The following is a 16,204-nucleotide window of genomic DNA, read 5'->3' as shown; positions in this document are numbered from 1 at the left end:
TGGACTAAATTTCTAAAAGCAAGTGACATCAAATCCATTTATAGATTAAAATTCATGATGTTAAGTCGCTTCTGTTATTGATGGTTCAAAATTATGGTTCACTTTTATGAACACTGATACAAAATAACAGTTCTCTTACTTACTTTCAACATGTGCAAATGCACAAAATGGACCACGTGGGCAGTAACCTGCTTGGCGCATGTCATTGCACTTTGTAGACTTATATATCTAAACAAAACAGAATGGTGATTAACCTAAACATATTTGTTACATAATGACAAAATTGCTAGAAAATTATAAAGCCTTTACATGAAAAATTTTGAATATTTACTAACAACATGTATCACAGTTTCCTTCGAAAATTGTTCTCATAATTTTTAAAAAATCAAAGAGAACAGAATTTTAAGAAAAGTAAACCTGAGACAAGAGCACCTTAACCCTCTTATGTATAATAACAAATAGTAAGTAACAATAATATCTTAGAAAAACAGCATTTAAACTGCTTTGGTTTTCCACGTTGTATATAAAGAAGTTGACCTTTGAGAATAAAATTTTCAAAGTAATTTACACCACTTCCAAGAAACCTTGCAGGAGAAATGATACATGCTGTAGAGCAGCTTACGGAACTGAAAAAACCCAGATACGACAGTACGTTTTTTGCAACACAGCTCCTTCATTAGGACACCTCCAACATCCAAATCATCCTAATGCTCAAATATCTTTCCCTAACGTGACTGGGTGCGCAGCAACTGAAATAATGCTGACTCTTCATGACAGTAATGATCAAGATGCCAGTAAGATTTGGATTCAGTTTATTGGCCTACCAGGCTTTTCCATTTTTATAAAAAGAAAAAAAAAGGAAGGCTCAGGGAACTATAGGCCAGTCAGTCTCACCCTGGTGCCCAGCAAGATCATGGAGCAGATCCTCCTGGAAACCGTGCTATGGCACATAGAAACTAAGGAGGTGATTGGAGACAGCCAAAATGGCTTCACTAGGGGCAAATTCATGCCTGACAAATTTGGTGGCTTTCAACGATGGGGCTATGGCATTAGTGGATAATGGGAGAACGACTTTTATCATCTACCTGGACTTGTGCAAGGCATGTGACACTGTCCCACACAACATCCTTGTCTCTAAACTAGGGAGGTATGGATCTGATGGATGGACCACTCAGTGAGCAAGGAATTGGCTGGATAGTCACCTGCTCTGAGGGCTGGAGCAGCTCTGCTCTGAAGCCAGGCTGAGAGAGCTGGGCTGGTTCAGCCTGGAGAAGAGAAGACTCCTTCACGGGAGACCTTAGAGCAGCTCCAGTGCCTAAAGGGGTTACAAGAAACCTGAAGAGGGATTTTGTAAAACCACATTTTGACAGGACAAGGGATAATCACTTTAACCTGAATGAGGGTAGATTTACACTAAATATAAAGGAATTCTTCACTACAACTGCTGAGGCACCGGAACAGGGTGCCCAGAGAAGCTGTGGCTGCCCCATCCCTGGCAGTGTTCAAGGCCAGCTTGGATGGGGCTTGGAGCAAGCTGCTCTACTGGAAGGTGTCCCTGCCCACAGCAGGGGGGTTGGAGCTCAACGATCTTTAAGATCCCTTCTAACTGAAACCATTCTATGATTCTTTGACCCTGATGATATTTCGATCTCACAAGAGCGTGAGGAGGGGCTGACAAGCTGTCATATTGGAACAATACTAAGAACCTATTTAAAATCACATAGATTCTTTAGAAAATTAATTCTGGTGATTTGCAAGTCTGTTGCAAATAGCAGAGGGATCTTTTTGTTCCCTAAACCTTGGTACTTTGACTTTCAGTATCAGCTGAATGATTCACGGCTCCATAAGTAATAATTCTTAAGTCAGAATGCAAGTTCTTTGATGCTTCTGCATGTGCTGTGTAAAAATTGTACCTTGGACTTCTACCTTACAGCAAACATGAAAAATGAAATATATATTAAAAAGATTAAAAACTAGTTCTGTAAGCTCTTTATTTTGGAGCTATTTTAAGTATCTTAGATAAATTTCCCTCTCATAAGTGATTTTGAATCAAAGGCTGAAAACTTATTTGCTATATTCACACTAGTTCATGCATAATCCAAAGGTCATCCAAGAAAACTATAGTAAAATGCTAAATCACAAAAATATTACTGATGCTTAACATTCTCCAAGTAATTTATTTTTCCTTGAACACTGAAAAAGTGACAAAACATCCACACTGCGGACAAGCATTCACCCAAATGACACACTTAGACAAAACAGCAGGACTGATCCTTTCACCAATTTCACTGGGAACTATCACAGACATTGAAAAAAACATAGAAGTCATTTGTGGATACCACATTCAAACTAGGAAATAAAGCTGGGCCCATCTTTCTTCCCTGTTCTCTATTTACTGTTTAAATATAAAACCCAATGCTGTATGCACAATGCTAATGATAAAGAAGAAAAAAACCCAAACGAAACAAACAAAGACAAGGGCTGACTTCCAAATGCTTTCAACAAAACATATAATTGGAAGTTCACTCTTAGTTTGAGTTCCTAGCCAAAAAAACCAGCCTCACCTGATTCTGTGACCTACCCAGATGATACACAGTGCCTCTGGTAAATGCTATAGATACAAGTGATAATGTAAATAATATCAAAATACTACTGGGGCAGAGCTTGCACCTCAAAAGACAGATCTCAGAGATGGCCATGTCATCTTTGTATATCGATATCACAAGACAAGACAGAAAACTTGAAGAACCAAATCATTACAGGAGACTAACTTCCCAGCTGTAGATGAAAACATGGCTGCTATCTACTAACAGTAGAAGCAAGCTATTCCTGAGTGTGATAACCAGGAGATTTCTTCAACAGTCACTGAGCTAAGAGGCAATGACAATATTCTTTATTTTAATTTGGTAAAGAGCACGGACATGAAAACAGCCAATGAGAGAAGATAATGTTGAATGCAGTGCCTATTAATTCAACTTGAAGGACATTAAAAAGTTAAGGATGCACTAAAGTTATGGATATCAAATAAGTAGACCGAGGAATGAAGGTAACTGATTAACATCATTGAAAATACTGAATTTCATTATAAACTGGATCAAATAAGTGCTGTGAATCCTCAAGTCAGAGATGCAAAAGCTGTATGGAATTTCCACTCTAACCACCCAACTGGATGAAAGTCAGAGCTTGAGCAAAGGAGGGAAAGGATCACAGGGTAAGTTGCTGAAAGAAAACTCAATGCAGGCAACATTGCTAGTTTCTGTGAAATTAAATACTAGACCTAAAATTAGATGAGGTCATAACACTATCCCCACCAAACTGCCCACCTATCCTGCTTCCACTCTTTGTAGGCTTTCCTTTTGTGTCTATGTTTGTCCAGGAGCTTCTTCTTCATCCATGTTGTTGCTCTTCATCCTCCTGTTATTCTTGACTGACTTCCCCTTTGTTGGGATGCATCACTTACAAGCTTGGAGGAGGTGATTCTTGAATATTAACCAGCTTTTTTCGCCCCCTCTTCCCTCCATGGTACCCTACCATGTTGATCCCTGAAAAGCTGAAGTCTGCTCTTGTGAAGTCCAGGGTAGTGAGCTTGCTGTGTTCCCTCCTTGCTGCCCTAATGATCCTGAAATCAACCATTTCATGGTCACTGCTGCCAAGGCTGCCCTTCAGCTTCACATTCCCCACCAACCCATCGTTGCTGGTGAGAGCAAGGTCCAGCTCAGCCCCCTCCTATTGGTTCCTATATCGCTTGGAGAAGGAGTTAACCACCAACGCATTCCAGGAACCTCCTGGATTGCTTGTGCCCTGCCGTATTGCTCCCAAAAGATACCAGGGTGGCTGAAGTCCCCCATGAGGACCAGAGCTTGTGCTGCTCCTATCTGTCTATAGCAGGCTTCACCCATTAAGTCTTCCTGGTCCAGGGGACTGTAGCAGATCCCCACTGTAATATCACCTGTCCCTGCCCTCCCTTTAATCCTGACCCCTAAACTCTTGGTTGGCTTCTCATCCACCCCAGGTGGAGCTCTGTGCACTCCAGCTGGTCACTGACATAGAGGGCAGCAACTCCTCCATGTCTTCCCTTCCTGCTCTTCCTGAAAAGCCTGTATCCTTCCATTCCAACACTCTACCATTGGAGCCATTCCACATCTCCATAATGCCAGTAAGATCACTGCCTTGCAGGCACAGGTACATCTCTAACTCCCTTTGTTTATTCCCCATGCTATATGCGCTTGCAAGTTGGGCCACATATGTTTATATGAGCATTTAAGTAGCTCACACATATTTGAGAAGAGAAAAAATAGCTGATTTAGGTCACTGTATGTCCACTAATTATTCCGTCGGTTGCCGTTCAGATTAAAAACAGAAAAAATGGGATAAAAACATAAAATACATTTTGCAAAGGCACATCATCATAGATTCACCATATAACTTTGAGAAATCGAAGGTCCTCTAAAATGGAAATCTGGTCATTCTAATAAGGATTTCAATAAAGAACGTGGTAAGATTAATTAAGATAATGAAAAACATGGTTCTTAACAGTGTTATGTATCTGCTGCTAGATAGACTAATGGAGAGATGATGATGGACGGTACGAAAGAGGAAAGCGGCTGACAAAATTAAGAGCAGAACTCAATGCTCAGCCTTGTGACTTTAGCACTTTAATTTGCAGCTTTGTCGTAAATAAAAGTATGGTGCAATACTGAGCAGAAAAGACACCTTTAGTACAGAAAAAGAAGCTGGAATATGATGCAGAAGAAATTAGATGATCTGAAATACATCTGGACTGTAAAATCCCCAGTAATCAGGACAGTGAAATTCTGGAGCAGCATCTCAAGAGTAGAGATAGCTGACACCTTTTTAGTGCCATGTAGCTGGTCAACTTATGATAGAAAATGTATGATACGAAGCTTGCAACAATTCTGGAGTCAATAGTCTAAGAATTCCTTTTACAGGATGATACTGAAATGCCTTCAATAGTCTTCATAATTCAAAGAGAAATTAGCAATTGAATGGTCTTTGCTTATAGCTTACTAAGTATTAAACCTTCTAGTGAAAGAAATCATAGCCTGCTGTGAATCCTTCATGTCCATTCAAAGGTGCCAAAATGAAAACAGACATACAGTGTTGTACAGACAGCTTCTAGCATAACATGTATTTTTCAGTATCACATTTGTTTCCATTAACTGGCACATTTAACATTTTCATAGTGTTGCATAAGAATTAAACCTCAGAAGACTGCATACCACTTCTGTCTTCCCAAGCATTTCACTACTACACTCAAGCATCCAACAAAGTTACAAAGACTTTGCCTACAGAAGAATCTAAAATTATTTAAATTGTTTTTCTGGAGTGTCTTACTTTAACCACTGTTTCCTGGTCTTTCCACATCCTCCTGATCTATTCAGGTTTCTCTTAATCCTTTGCAATATAACTTTTTTAACTATACTTAAAATAGACATTTGACCCAAGTTATTACTACTCTGACTTCCCTACCAATCCAAGAGGTTAGGTAAAAAAGAGAACACATATAAACCCAAATCCAGAGAATAACAATTCTTTTTTCATAAGCAATAAAATAAAAATGCCTATCATCAGTGAAAACCACAGCAGTACAAGTAATTATTTCTTAGAAAAATTTGTTTTGCTTAAGCAAATACCTCAACAACTTAAGTCTTGAATGCATGTCACATGTTTTTTTCATAAGTAATATCTTAATTGATAATCTTATCCATAATAAATTTGAAATCACTAAAAATAAGCAGAGATGTAGTTCTTACCTCAGGATGAAACTGTTGCTCTGGACGAGAATGACAATACTGACAGCTATCCCCACTTTCACACCTTGAAGGTTCACCCCATTCATCTGCATGTTTTACACTGGGGCAAGGAGTGGACCTAAAAAAATGTGATGTCCAGAGCATGTCTGCATCTAATCCTTAGCAGAAGTCTCAAAGAATTTCCCACTAAAATCTCAGCACCTTAGATTCTGGGACCTACAAAGTTACAAATTCTGAGACATTCTGACTCTGTAAATTCTTTGATAGAAAGTTGAGCTACTAGGATTCTATCTATCTTCTGTCTAACAACATTTATTCACAGTCCTGAGACTATCAAGCAAAGCTCATCAATTCTAAACCTTGTATTGCTCCACAAAAAAAACCCAGCAAAACCAATGAAGAAACCAGAGTGTAAGAGAATTATGAAAAACGACATAATGATGAGTGATGTAATGGTAAAAAGAAAGAATGCATTAAATTTTGCTCTTAAAAATATTGCTCAGAAATAGAAATTTATAGAACGAAATCAGAAAACAAGACAGAAATTTTAATCGATCTTTCTGTTACAAAGGTTTGAGTTAGTGATTCCAAGTTTTTACAGAAATTGCTTTCATTCTTCACAAGACGGATATTTTCATTACAGATTCATAGAACTGCCTGATCATTCTCAACATACACTTTTTTTCCCACAAAAAACATTTAGCACGGCTATTGGGAAAAACATGGCTGTATTCCAATAGAAACATCCAATTGCATTATAGAAGAACCCAACTGATCAGTCCATTAAAGAAAAGCTGTCTGATTGACCAACAAGTCTATTGTTAATAAGTATTTATGTACCTGTATTTGAATTTTCTGGGATTTCGTCTTCTATCTCGACTACTGTGATAGTGTGGACATGCATATCCCTGGCGGCAGAGTCTGGGTGGCTTGGTACACTGTTCTGTCTTGTAGCCAGCTAATACAAAATTCGTGTCTGTAAACAGGTCAACAATTAAAAGAAATAAACAACTAAATTTTGCATTCAGGGTGTCTTTAGTGAGCGTGGGTATCATACTGCTTTTGGTAAAAAAAATATGATTTTTTGGTGTAAAATTATAGACCACTCCATCCGTATAAACTCAAGACTGACTTCTGCAGTTTTTAATAAAAGTCTTAACACATTTACATGCAAAGCAATCATCATTGCTTTTATATTCAATACCAATATTACAATAGAGTACACAAATAAAGCACTGCAATCTACTGGTAGAGAAACTACCCAGGAATTCTAATTATATACATTCAACATTTTGAAAACAAACATTTGAAAATAAATTATTCATTTTAATAAGACAAAGACTAAAAGCTCATGCAATTTCATATCTAGGTTTCTCTTTAAGTTTAGTGTTGACAGTCCTTATTTCACCAAAACTGCTTTCATGTTAAGGCATGTTAAGGCTGTCCAGTAAAATCTTCCTGGACAAATTTTAAGCCTCCTTGGAGAAGAGGCTTTGCCTCTGTCTCTACACCTTTGGTTCCAGGAAGGAGGAACTAAGAAATAACAAACAAGTTTCTGTGTAGAGACAGAAAAATTCAGAGAAACAATGGAGCAAGTAAATAAATTAGAAGGTACAATTCAGCTAATGGCAAGCATGGGTTTGTGAGGAGTAAATCATGTCAATCCAATCTAACTTCTTCCTAAGATGGGAAAATGGATATAGGTAAAACAGAAGTAGTCAATGTCATGTATCTTTAATTCAGCATTTTAGCCTTATGTTCTCAAAAATGAACTGCACAATACTACAAGACTCCTGCAGGATTTGCGAAAAACTAGCTGAAGAAATGTTCTCAAAATTTCATTAATGATACACATTCACATAGCAAAGATTACCAAGAAGAACAACCCCATGTACCAGTACAGGTTGGGGGTTGACCTGCTGGAAAGTAGCGAAGGGGAAAGGGACCTGGGGGTCCTGGTGGATAGGAGGATGACCATGAGCCAGCAATGTGCTCTTGTGGCCAAGAAGGCAAATGGCATCTTAGGGTGCATTAGAAAGGGTGTGGTTAGTAGGTCAAGAGAGGTTCTCCTCCCCCTCTACTCAGCCTTGGTGAGGCCGCATCTGGAATATTGCGTCCAGTTCTGGGCCCCTCTGTTCAAGAAGGACAGGGAATTGCTTGAAAGAGTCCAGCGCAGAGCCACAAAGATGATTAAGGGAGTGGAACACCTCCCTTATGAGGAGAGGCTGAGGGAGCTGGGTCTCTTTAGCTTGGAGAAGAGGAGACTGAGGGGTGCAAGTATGTAAAGGGTGGGTGTCAGGATGATGGAGCTAGGTGATATCCAGTGGTAGGACAAGGGGCAATGGGTGTAAACTGGAGCATAGGAAGTTCCACGGTAACATCAGGAAGAACTTCTCTACTGTGAGAGTGACAGAGCACTGGAACAGGTTGCCCAGGGGGGTTGTGGAGTCTCCTACATTGGAGATATTCAAGGCCTGCCTGGACAAGTTCCTGTGTGATGTACTCTACGTTACCCTGCTCTTGCAGGGGGGTTGGACTAGATGATCTTTTGAGGTCCCTTCCAACCCTTGGGATTCTGTGATTCTGTATAGCAGAAAAATTTGTATAGCTTTTCTTTACAAATGCAGCTTGTCCCTGCAACTTTTTGAGCTTGATTTGGCAATTTTTACACACATACTTGACCTTTTAAAATATATTAACTGTCCTGTCGAAACCTACAGTAAACTTCTCAGGTAAGAGTATTTGCAGTAGGGCCTTAGCTAAACTGGAAAAGAGCACAGAAAATTTTCAGCTGTACTCTCCTCCATAGCCCACTTTCTTCTTCACTGCACTCAAACTTACATATAGAAAAAGGGAAGAAGAACCATTTTTCTTCAAGAAAGCATTCAGTTCTTTGGTATGATCTACACATGTTAATTCTGGGTATGCATCACAGAATCATAGAATCATAGAATAGTTAGGGTTGGAAAGGACCTCAAGATCATCTAGTTCCAACCCCCCTGCCATGGACAGGGACACCTCACACTAAACCATCCCACCCAAGGCTTCATCCAACCTGGCCTTGAACACTGCCAGGAATCGAGCACTCACAACCTCCCTGGGCAACCCATTCCAGTGTCTCACCACCCTAACAGCAAAGAATTTCCTCCTTATCTCCAATCTAAACTTCCCCTGTTTAAGTTTTAACCTGTTCCCCCTTGTCCTGTCACTACAGTCCCTGACGAAGAGTCCCTCCCCAGCATCCCTATAGGCCCCCTTCAGGTACTGGAAGGCTGCTATGAGGTCTCCACGCAGCCTTCTCTTCTCCAGGCTGAACAGCCCCAACTTCCTCAGCCTGTCTTCATACGGGAGGTGCTCCAGTCCCCTGATCATCCTCGTGGCCCTCCTCTGGACTTGTTCCAGCAGTTCCATGTCCTTTTTATGTTGAGGACACCAGAACTGCACACAATACTCCAGGTGAGGTCTCACAAGAGCAGAGTAGAGGGGCAGGATCACCTCTTTCGACCTGCTGGTCACACTCCTTTTGATGCAGCCCAGGATCCGGTTGGCTTTCTGGGCTGCATATTAATGACTCAAAAAACCAAGATTCCAATCATTACTACTACTTAGCACAAACCAGAACTCCTACTGATTTTAACACTTCAATGTTCTTAAACATTGTTCTTACGAACAATACAATGGCAAAGACTAGCAGCACTTGTACTGAATAAACTCACCAATTATATATTTTCAAAGACCCTATTAGACCAAATATTTTAAACATTTTCAAAACAAAACATTTTCAAACCGCAATCTGAACATAAATGTGACAGAGAGTACAACTTGTTCACAAATATCTTACTTGTATAAACCAATTTTTACTCTGTTAAAATAGGCTTTTGAACTTCTCCCAGATAAACATCCAGGATCGACAAATTGGATCAAACACCAATAAAGAAACAGAGAAAGGAGACTGTAATGTTACCGTGCCATCTTGGATCTTCACTAAGGATCTTCTCAATCATTGCCTGGCTTGTTAAAATTCCTGGCTGCAGATCTGGAATGCCTTCACCACATCCTAGCTGCCCATTCTGTAATGTTCCCTGTGCCTGAAGTTCTCTGGAATGGGGAAAAGAAAATAACACTGCTGAATTGTACATGTATAGCTAAAATAACCCTATTTGCTGCAGGTATAAACCTGTCCAAATCTACCAGAATTCTAACACTTGATCCAGCTCTTAACAAGCCTAAGTTTAAAAAAATAAAAAAATGACTGTATTTCATACCATGACTTGCACTGAAGCTGGCAAACAAGTGTAAGGAATTACTATGTTATACAAATCAAAAAGAACACTTGAAGGAATGGCGGCATTATATACACAGACAATGTTTGTACCAGCAATGCCCACCTGTACCTCTGCATGCTGGTGTGCTGACATTTCAAATATGCTATTATTTTTTGATATTTCACTGCCACAAAGGACACAGTAGAATGAAAAAAGATATAGAAAGGACAATAAAGGTGATGAGAAATAGAGAAGAACTCTATGAGAAAGAATTAAATACCATAAGACGCTCTGCCTTAGAAAAGTTATGCCTGAAGACAATTCTATTACACCATTTTAATAAAATTAAGCTGTACAGAGATTCAACAATAGCAAACCAGTATATAAGATTTAAAATAAAAAAAAATACTATAGCATAATTATATTTGGTAGACTTACAAGCAATGGAGGAACTAGATGAGAAATCAAATACCAGAGGTGGACCTATAACATGAGAATATATTCTCTACTCTATGAGAATCAAAGGCCTCTGCTGTCAACTGGCACTTCTTTCTTGAGATACAAATAATCAAACAGCTTGCCTCCTATACCAATACTCCTACTCAGGATCTCTGAAAAGCAGTTTGAAAGGTTGTGGTTTATAATGTAAATAGTTACGAAATAATTCACATATTATTTCTAGAACCCCATGTATCTCAAAAAAGAAAATTTCAAAAGGAAAGAAAACAAGACAGACCCAAAGCCAAGTCTAAAACCTCTACAGCAGTCAAAATATTCCTTTACAGATTCAGAAAAGGTGCAGGCAATGAGAAGGAAACCAGTTCTTAGAGAATGCTTTTCTTTAAGCTGGATATATGGAAGAACAAGGCTATTAAGGGGAATAAATTTATCGTGTGCACCAGTGATCCTACTATTATTTCTCCGCTCTTTAGCTAAAATGAAGCAACCCTAGTATCTGTGTCCACCACAGCGCAAAAAGACCACCAAAGAAAAAGACCTGTTTGGGCGTTCTTATGAATGCTGGATACCTGACATCAGAAGCAACAGCATACGACTGTTTTTCACAAACATCAAAGAAGTTTAAGGCAGCCTACTTGTAGGTTCAAGCTGTTAAACGCAGACTCCTATCACAAGTGTCTTCTGCTCCTCCTGACTCTGTATACATAGCCAATCACCAATAAACAATCATGTAATACATTAAAAGACATTTAGAGAATAGAGCTTGATTTCAGTCTTGCCATACATTGGCTCCTTATTCTAACTCAATACAAAAGATAACAAAGATGTTAAGCATTCCTTATTCAGATGGACGTGGCCTCATGCTGCATGTGCTAAATGAGGGAAGCTAAAAAGGAGAAAATATATAGACGTCTTGCAAAAGAAGCATCAGCTAGCTAACTGAAGAAAGTCTTCTGGAAAGAAAAGCTATATATAACTAAACAGTGTGTGACCAGGCAATGCAGCAGTGAATTCTGTGGCAAAATATGACTTTATAATTATGAAAAAGCACTAATTTTACTAAAATTATTGTGAAGGGAGAGTTATCTCCCAACAGAACGTTGAGAATAAGCGAAAACAAAGTTAAGAATGTAAGACAGCAGCCATACCAGCTCAGATCAAAGGTTCATCTAGCCTGGAATCCTGTCTCCCAACAGTGGCCAATAGCAGATTCCTAGGGAAGAGTATAAGAATAGGGCAAGCGTATAGTGATACCTCCCCAGAATGTTCTTCCAGTGCCCGATAAGAGACACTTATGACCTCCAAGGCTTCAAAGCTCTCCAGGAATTGGAATCCTTTCTTAGTGAGTATATACAGACCAATTTTTGTAGCAAGAGCTCTGCCTCCACCCATTTATAATAACTCCCAACAGCATGCTTATCTCCCACCATTGGCCAAAGCTAAAACTCATACCTACTTGACTACAAATTAGAGAGGTACAAAATAATACTGATATCTTCTACATGAAAAAATACAACATAACTAAACAAAAAAACCAAAACAGAACATCAGTAGGGAAAATGACAGACAAGCTGAGAAGCTGAAAGATGGCTTAACAAAATCATACATTTGTGAATGTAAAAACCACATGCAAATTTACAAGGCATAAATGACAAAAGGCAGAGTATCTGGTCCTTTATCAGTCATAAGATTATCACATACGGTTCTTGAAACTGAAAGTTACAAAAATTCAGTATTTGTATTTCTCAGTGTGCTTCTATCTGCTATCATGATTCAGTGAATTGTATCTTTATGTTTACAGTTACAGGAGCAAGTATATTTTTCATGCAAAGCATACTGCATTTTCTGGTTTGTGGTGATATAATAGATGTGCTATTTCCTGCTAATTAGGCTGAATAATTTGAAACAAAACTACCTTATATCATATACTGGTGGTCTAAGGTCATGTGCCCCATGAGCAAAGGCACAGTGAATTCCATTCTTTGCACAGTGACCCCGGGCATCTGTTTCATGAATGCATGTTCCAGTCTTGTAATATCGGAGATGATACTTCCTCTCTGTATCGCCTGTTGTTCGATGAAGGTAAGGGCAACTACATAATAGAAACAGGAAAGTTAGAGCGTTGATTTTGAGTTTTGTTATTTAATTCTGAATTATGCTGTATCTCTTATTAACTTACAACAAGTAACTTTGCAGTATTCTTCAAACAAAAATTGCCCCAAACATAGCACCATCACAGATCAGCTTCAAAATTAAAAACATTAATATTTATTTCTTAGTCTCTGCTAATGTTATCAGAATTTAAAGAAGGCCAGCTCACAAACATGCTAGTCAATGCTTACTATGTCTAGTAAACACCCCTGTAACATCATCTGAGCTAAGGAATGACATTTTCCATACTGATACAAGCTCAAATAATTTCTGCAGTAGGAGGTAGAAGATGGTCTTGTTTTTTTTAATGTTATCATCATCTAAAATCAAGGAGTACTTGAAGCATGGTGGTTTTTTTTTTCCCTGCCTGCTTTTTATACACATGAGACTTATTGAACAATTTCAAGGGAAATCTACAATTACTCATCTATTAAAAGAAGAGAACAATTTTTACATCAGCAATACATCTTCGTGCATATACTAACCATTTTTCAGACACAGTTATGTGAGTTAGAGTCTATACTTCAAAATGGCTAGCATCATATATGGGTTATAACTGCAACTACCAACAGTAAACAAATTTAAAAAACCCCACAAAAATATATGCAAAGGGATGTCTGTTCCCTCCAAGTTTATTTCAGCGTAATTAATTTTGGTCTCTGCTGGTTTTGAAAAATTACTAATTTCCAAAAACTTTCCCCCACCCCAAAGTAAAAAGAAACTGCACCAAAAAAATAGAGTGATACAGAACAATAAATGAAAAGTCTCACAGAAATATTCTACTTTGGAGGGAGAATAGTGAAGAACTAAGTAGACTTACACACTCACAAGAATTTATGCTGGATTAAGCTTTACTTACTGTATTCTAAAAAACGTTACTTGGAAACTAAGCAAATGCAATCATTTGCAAACATTTACAAATCTGGTATTTGTATAGTTACATCAACATCATACATTTTTCCTGCTGTGCTAAACATCTGCAGCTTCTGCTGACTTCCAGGAATTTATACTGTTTATGATTTCTGAGAGTCAAGATGCTTCCTTGTAGAAATTTAAGACCAGCATTCTGATAAACAAGATGAATGGGCTTCAGCTGGTGATTTATACATATCTCTTTAAATCCCAACAGAATTAATTAGTGGGAAGACTACACATACCAAATTCAGTGCTACATCTCATTTTGTCAGTGTAAGATGAAGCATAGTCTACACTCAGGATTTGAAAGTAGTTCTTTTGCACTTCTTGGCTCCACATGAAAAGACAGTCATGATGCAATCTTTACTGCATCCATTACACTGTCTCAGCCGAACTTCGTGAGAAATTGTTTGTGATGTGTGAATAGCACTGATGCAGACCTCCTGTTCTGCTAGAACTGCTACTGATATGGAAAAATGAGAAAATCCACAAGAGTCAAACAAATATTTTTGCCAGTGCCAGTCCTGTACAGAGCTCTAAACAAAAAGAAATGCAATTGAGACTATATTTTTGTTATTGCTAACCGTCCAGAATCGTTGCAGGGGCCAAATGTTTCCATTTTCCCCTCAGACTGTTCATTACAAACTCTGGTGTTCCACTCACATCTGCACACCCCACAAAGGTGGGAATACTCTGTCATACTCTCATGCATAATGTTTATGCTCAATTTTTGTCTACTATGATTCGGAGAAAACTCCAGGAACAAACTTGCCAACAAAGTTTTCAAGCTGACAAGCAGGTATTCTTTATTGCGGCGCTGGGAGACACGGGGGATAGCTCCTCCTAACGTGTGTCCCCCTGTTGCTACACAAGCCGTCCTTATATAGTCCCTGGGCATACATAGATTACGCCATTTTCCAGAAAGTTCCCCGCATGCGTACAGAATTGTGGTGGTGGTCTCCGAGGGTCGTTCACTTCTTCCAACAATCTTCATCACTTCTGGCAGCCTCTGGAGCATGCACAGTAGATGCTCATACCAGTTTAATTGGTTCGTTAGCACCAGAGACATAATAATCCTCCTATCCTCCTACGTATCAGTTAGTTTAACTGTAGCCCATCCTGGACACCTGCCGTTCCCAGATACTCCTTATCCCTGTGTCCTGTTCTTCTAGACTGTTTTTCTTACAACTGTGTCAACTATAACAATTTATCTTGTACAAGAATGCTCAGTGTGTTCTCTAGCTGCATTCTATTTTTTTTTCTATGTATCATGCACTTTAGTAATTTTCCATTGCTACTGTTACAAAGCCATCAAACTTAACATTACTTAAAACTGATTCTAAAGGTTTATATATTCCATTTTGTGATTTTGTGTCCCCCTTGTCTCAACTGAAGTATGCTTATTCCTGTTGGAAACAAGAATTAAATGTCTTAACTTTCATGCAAGAAGCGTAAAGGTGTTTACATCTCATTGCTTGTCTCTACATCCACGATTCCTTATGAGAAAGCAAACATTTCTGCTTAAATATCTGCAGATTTTCCCTACTGAAATTGCCTTATCAGGGAAGGACTCCACTAAAAAAATGATAATAAAAAGAGAAAGCCTCCTATTATTTTTAAATGAGAGAGAAAGAGAGTGGAGACCTCAGAGCAGCCTTCCTACAAGGATGCTGGAGAGGTACTCTTCATCAGGGACTGTAGCAAAAGGCCATGAGGGAATGGGTTAAAACTTAAACAGGGAAAGTTCAGACTAGATATAAGGAAGTTCTTTACTGTGAGGGTGGTGAGGCACTGGCACAGGTTGCCCAAAGAAGTGGTAAATGCTCCATCCATGGCAATATTCAAGGTCACATTGGACAGAGCTTGGGCACCATGGTCTAGTGTGAGGTGTCCCTGCCCATGGCAGCAGGGTTAGAACTAGATGATCTGAAGGTCCTTTCCAACCCAAACCAGTCTGTGATTCTATGAATAGAGGCACAGCTGTCAAACAAGATAGGCACACCTTGTATGCAATGCGAGAGAGGGAGAAATACTCAGGTCCCAGTTTTTCCCACAAAAAGACAACATGGATTCCAGAGACAAGCTGGGAAAGAAATGTAACAGAATGCTTTAACGAGACTACCCAGTAGAACAGTTATTTTGTCTGAATTTTGTCTACGACTTGTAAAGAACTATATGAGGGCTAGTTTTAAAGGTGACTCAGGGGGACTAAAACAGCGTGCAAGCTTCAAAGAGCAAAACCAATAGCAACAATTTTGCATGCATACATTTTACATAAAAATGTGTTATTCATACGATACCAGAATAATACGTATGCAATTAATCAGACATCTTATAGAATCATAGAATAGTTAGGGTTGGAAAGGACCTCAAGATCATCTAGTTCCAACCCGCCTGCCATGGACAGGGACACCTCACACTAAACCATCCCACCCAAGGCTTCATCCAACCTGGCCTTGAACACCGCCAGGGATGGAGCACTCACAACCTCCCTGGGCAACCGATTCCGGTGTCTCACCACCCTAACAGGAAAGAATTTCCTCCTTATATCCAATTTAAACTTCCCCTGTTCAGCTGTAGTTCATGGTAGGATCAGAAAGGCAAAGACCCCTAATAAAAGCACCTTTAGATGGTAGATTG

At 39.0% G+C, this 16,204-nt stretch overlaps 1 protein-coding gene across 1 annotated transcript in view; it reads right to left on the bottom strand.

Annotated features, from left to right (window-relative positions):
* Positions 1-16,204, bottom strand: part of UNKL (unk like zinc finger) — a 59,913-nt gene that overhangs the window by 38,290 nt on the left and 5,419 nt on the right. The window contains exons 3-7 of the mRNA XM_065685015.1: positions 12,414-12,590; positions 9,739-9,872; positions 6,615-6,750; positions 5,775-5,892; positions 144-228 (exon numbers count right to left, since the gene is read on the bottom strand). Of these exons, the coding sequence (XP_065541087.1) occupies positions 144-228; positions 5,775-5,892; positions 6,615-6,750; positions 9,739-9,872; positions 12,414-12,590 (650 nt within the window). The remainder of the gene's footprint in view (positions 1-143; positions 229-5,774; positions 5,893-6,614; positions 6,751-9,738; positions 9,873-12,413; positions 12,591-16,204) is intronic.

The sequence above is a fragment of the Lathamus discolor genome, chromosome 6 (assembly GCF_037157495.1).
Source record: "Lathamus discolor isolate bLatDis1 chromosome 6, bLatDis1.hap1, whole genome shotgun sequence".
Classification (NCBI taxonomy): domain Eukaryota; kingdom Metazoa; phylum Chordata; class Aves; order Psittaciformes; family Psittacidae; genus Lathamus; species Lathamus discolor.
Note: the sequence above shows the minus strand (reverse complement) of the source record. Positions and strands in the feature narration are given on the sequence as shown.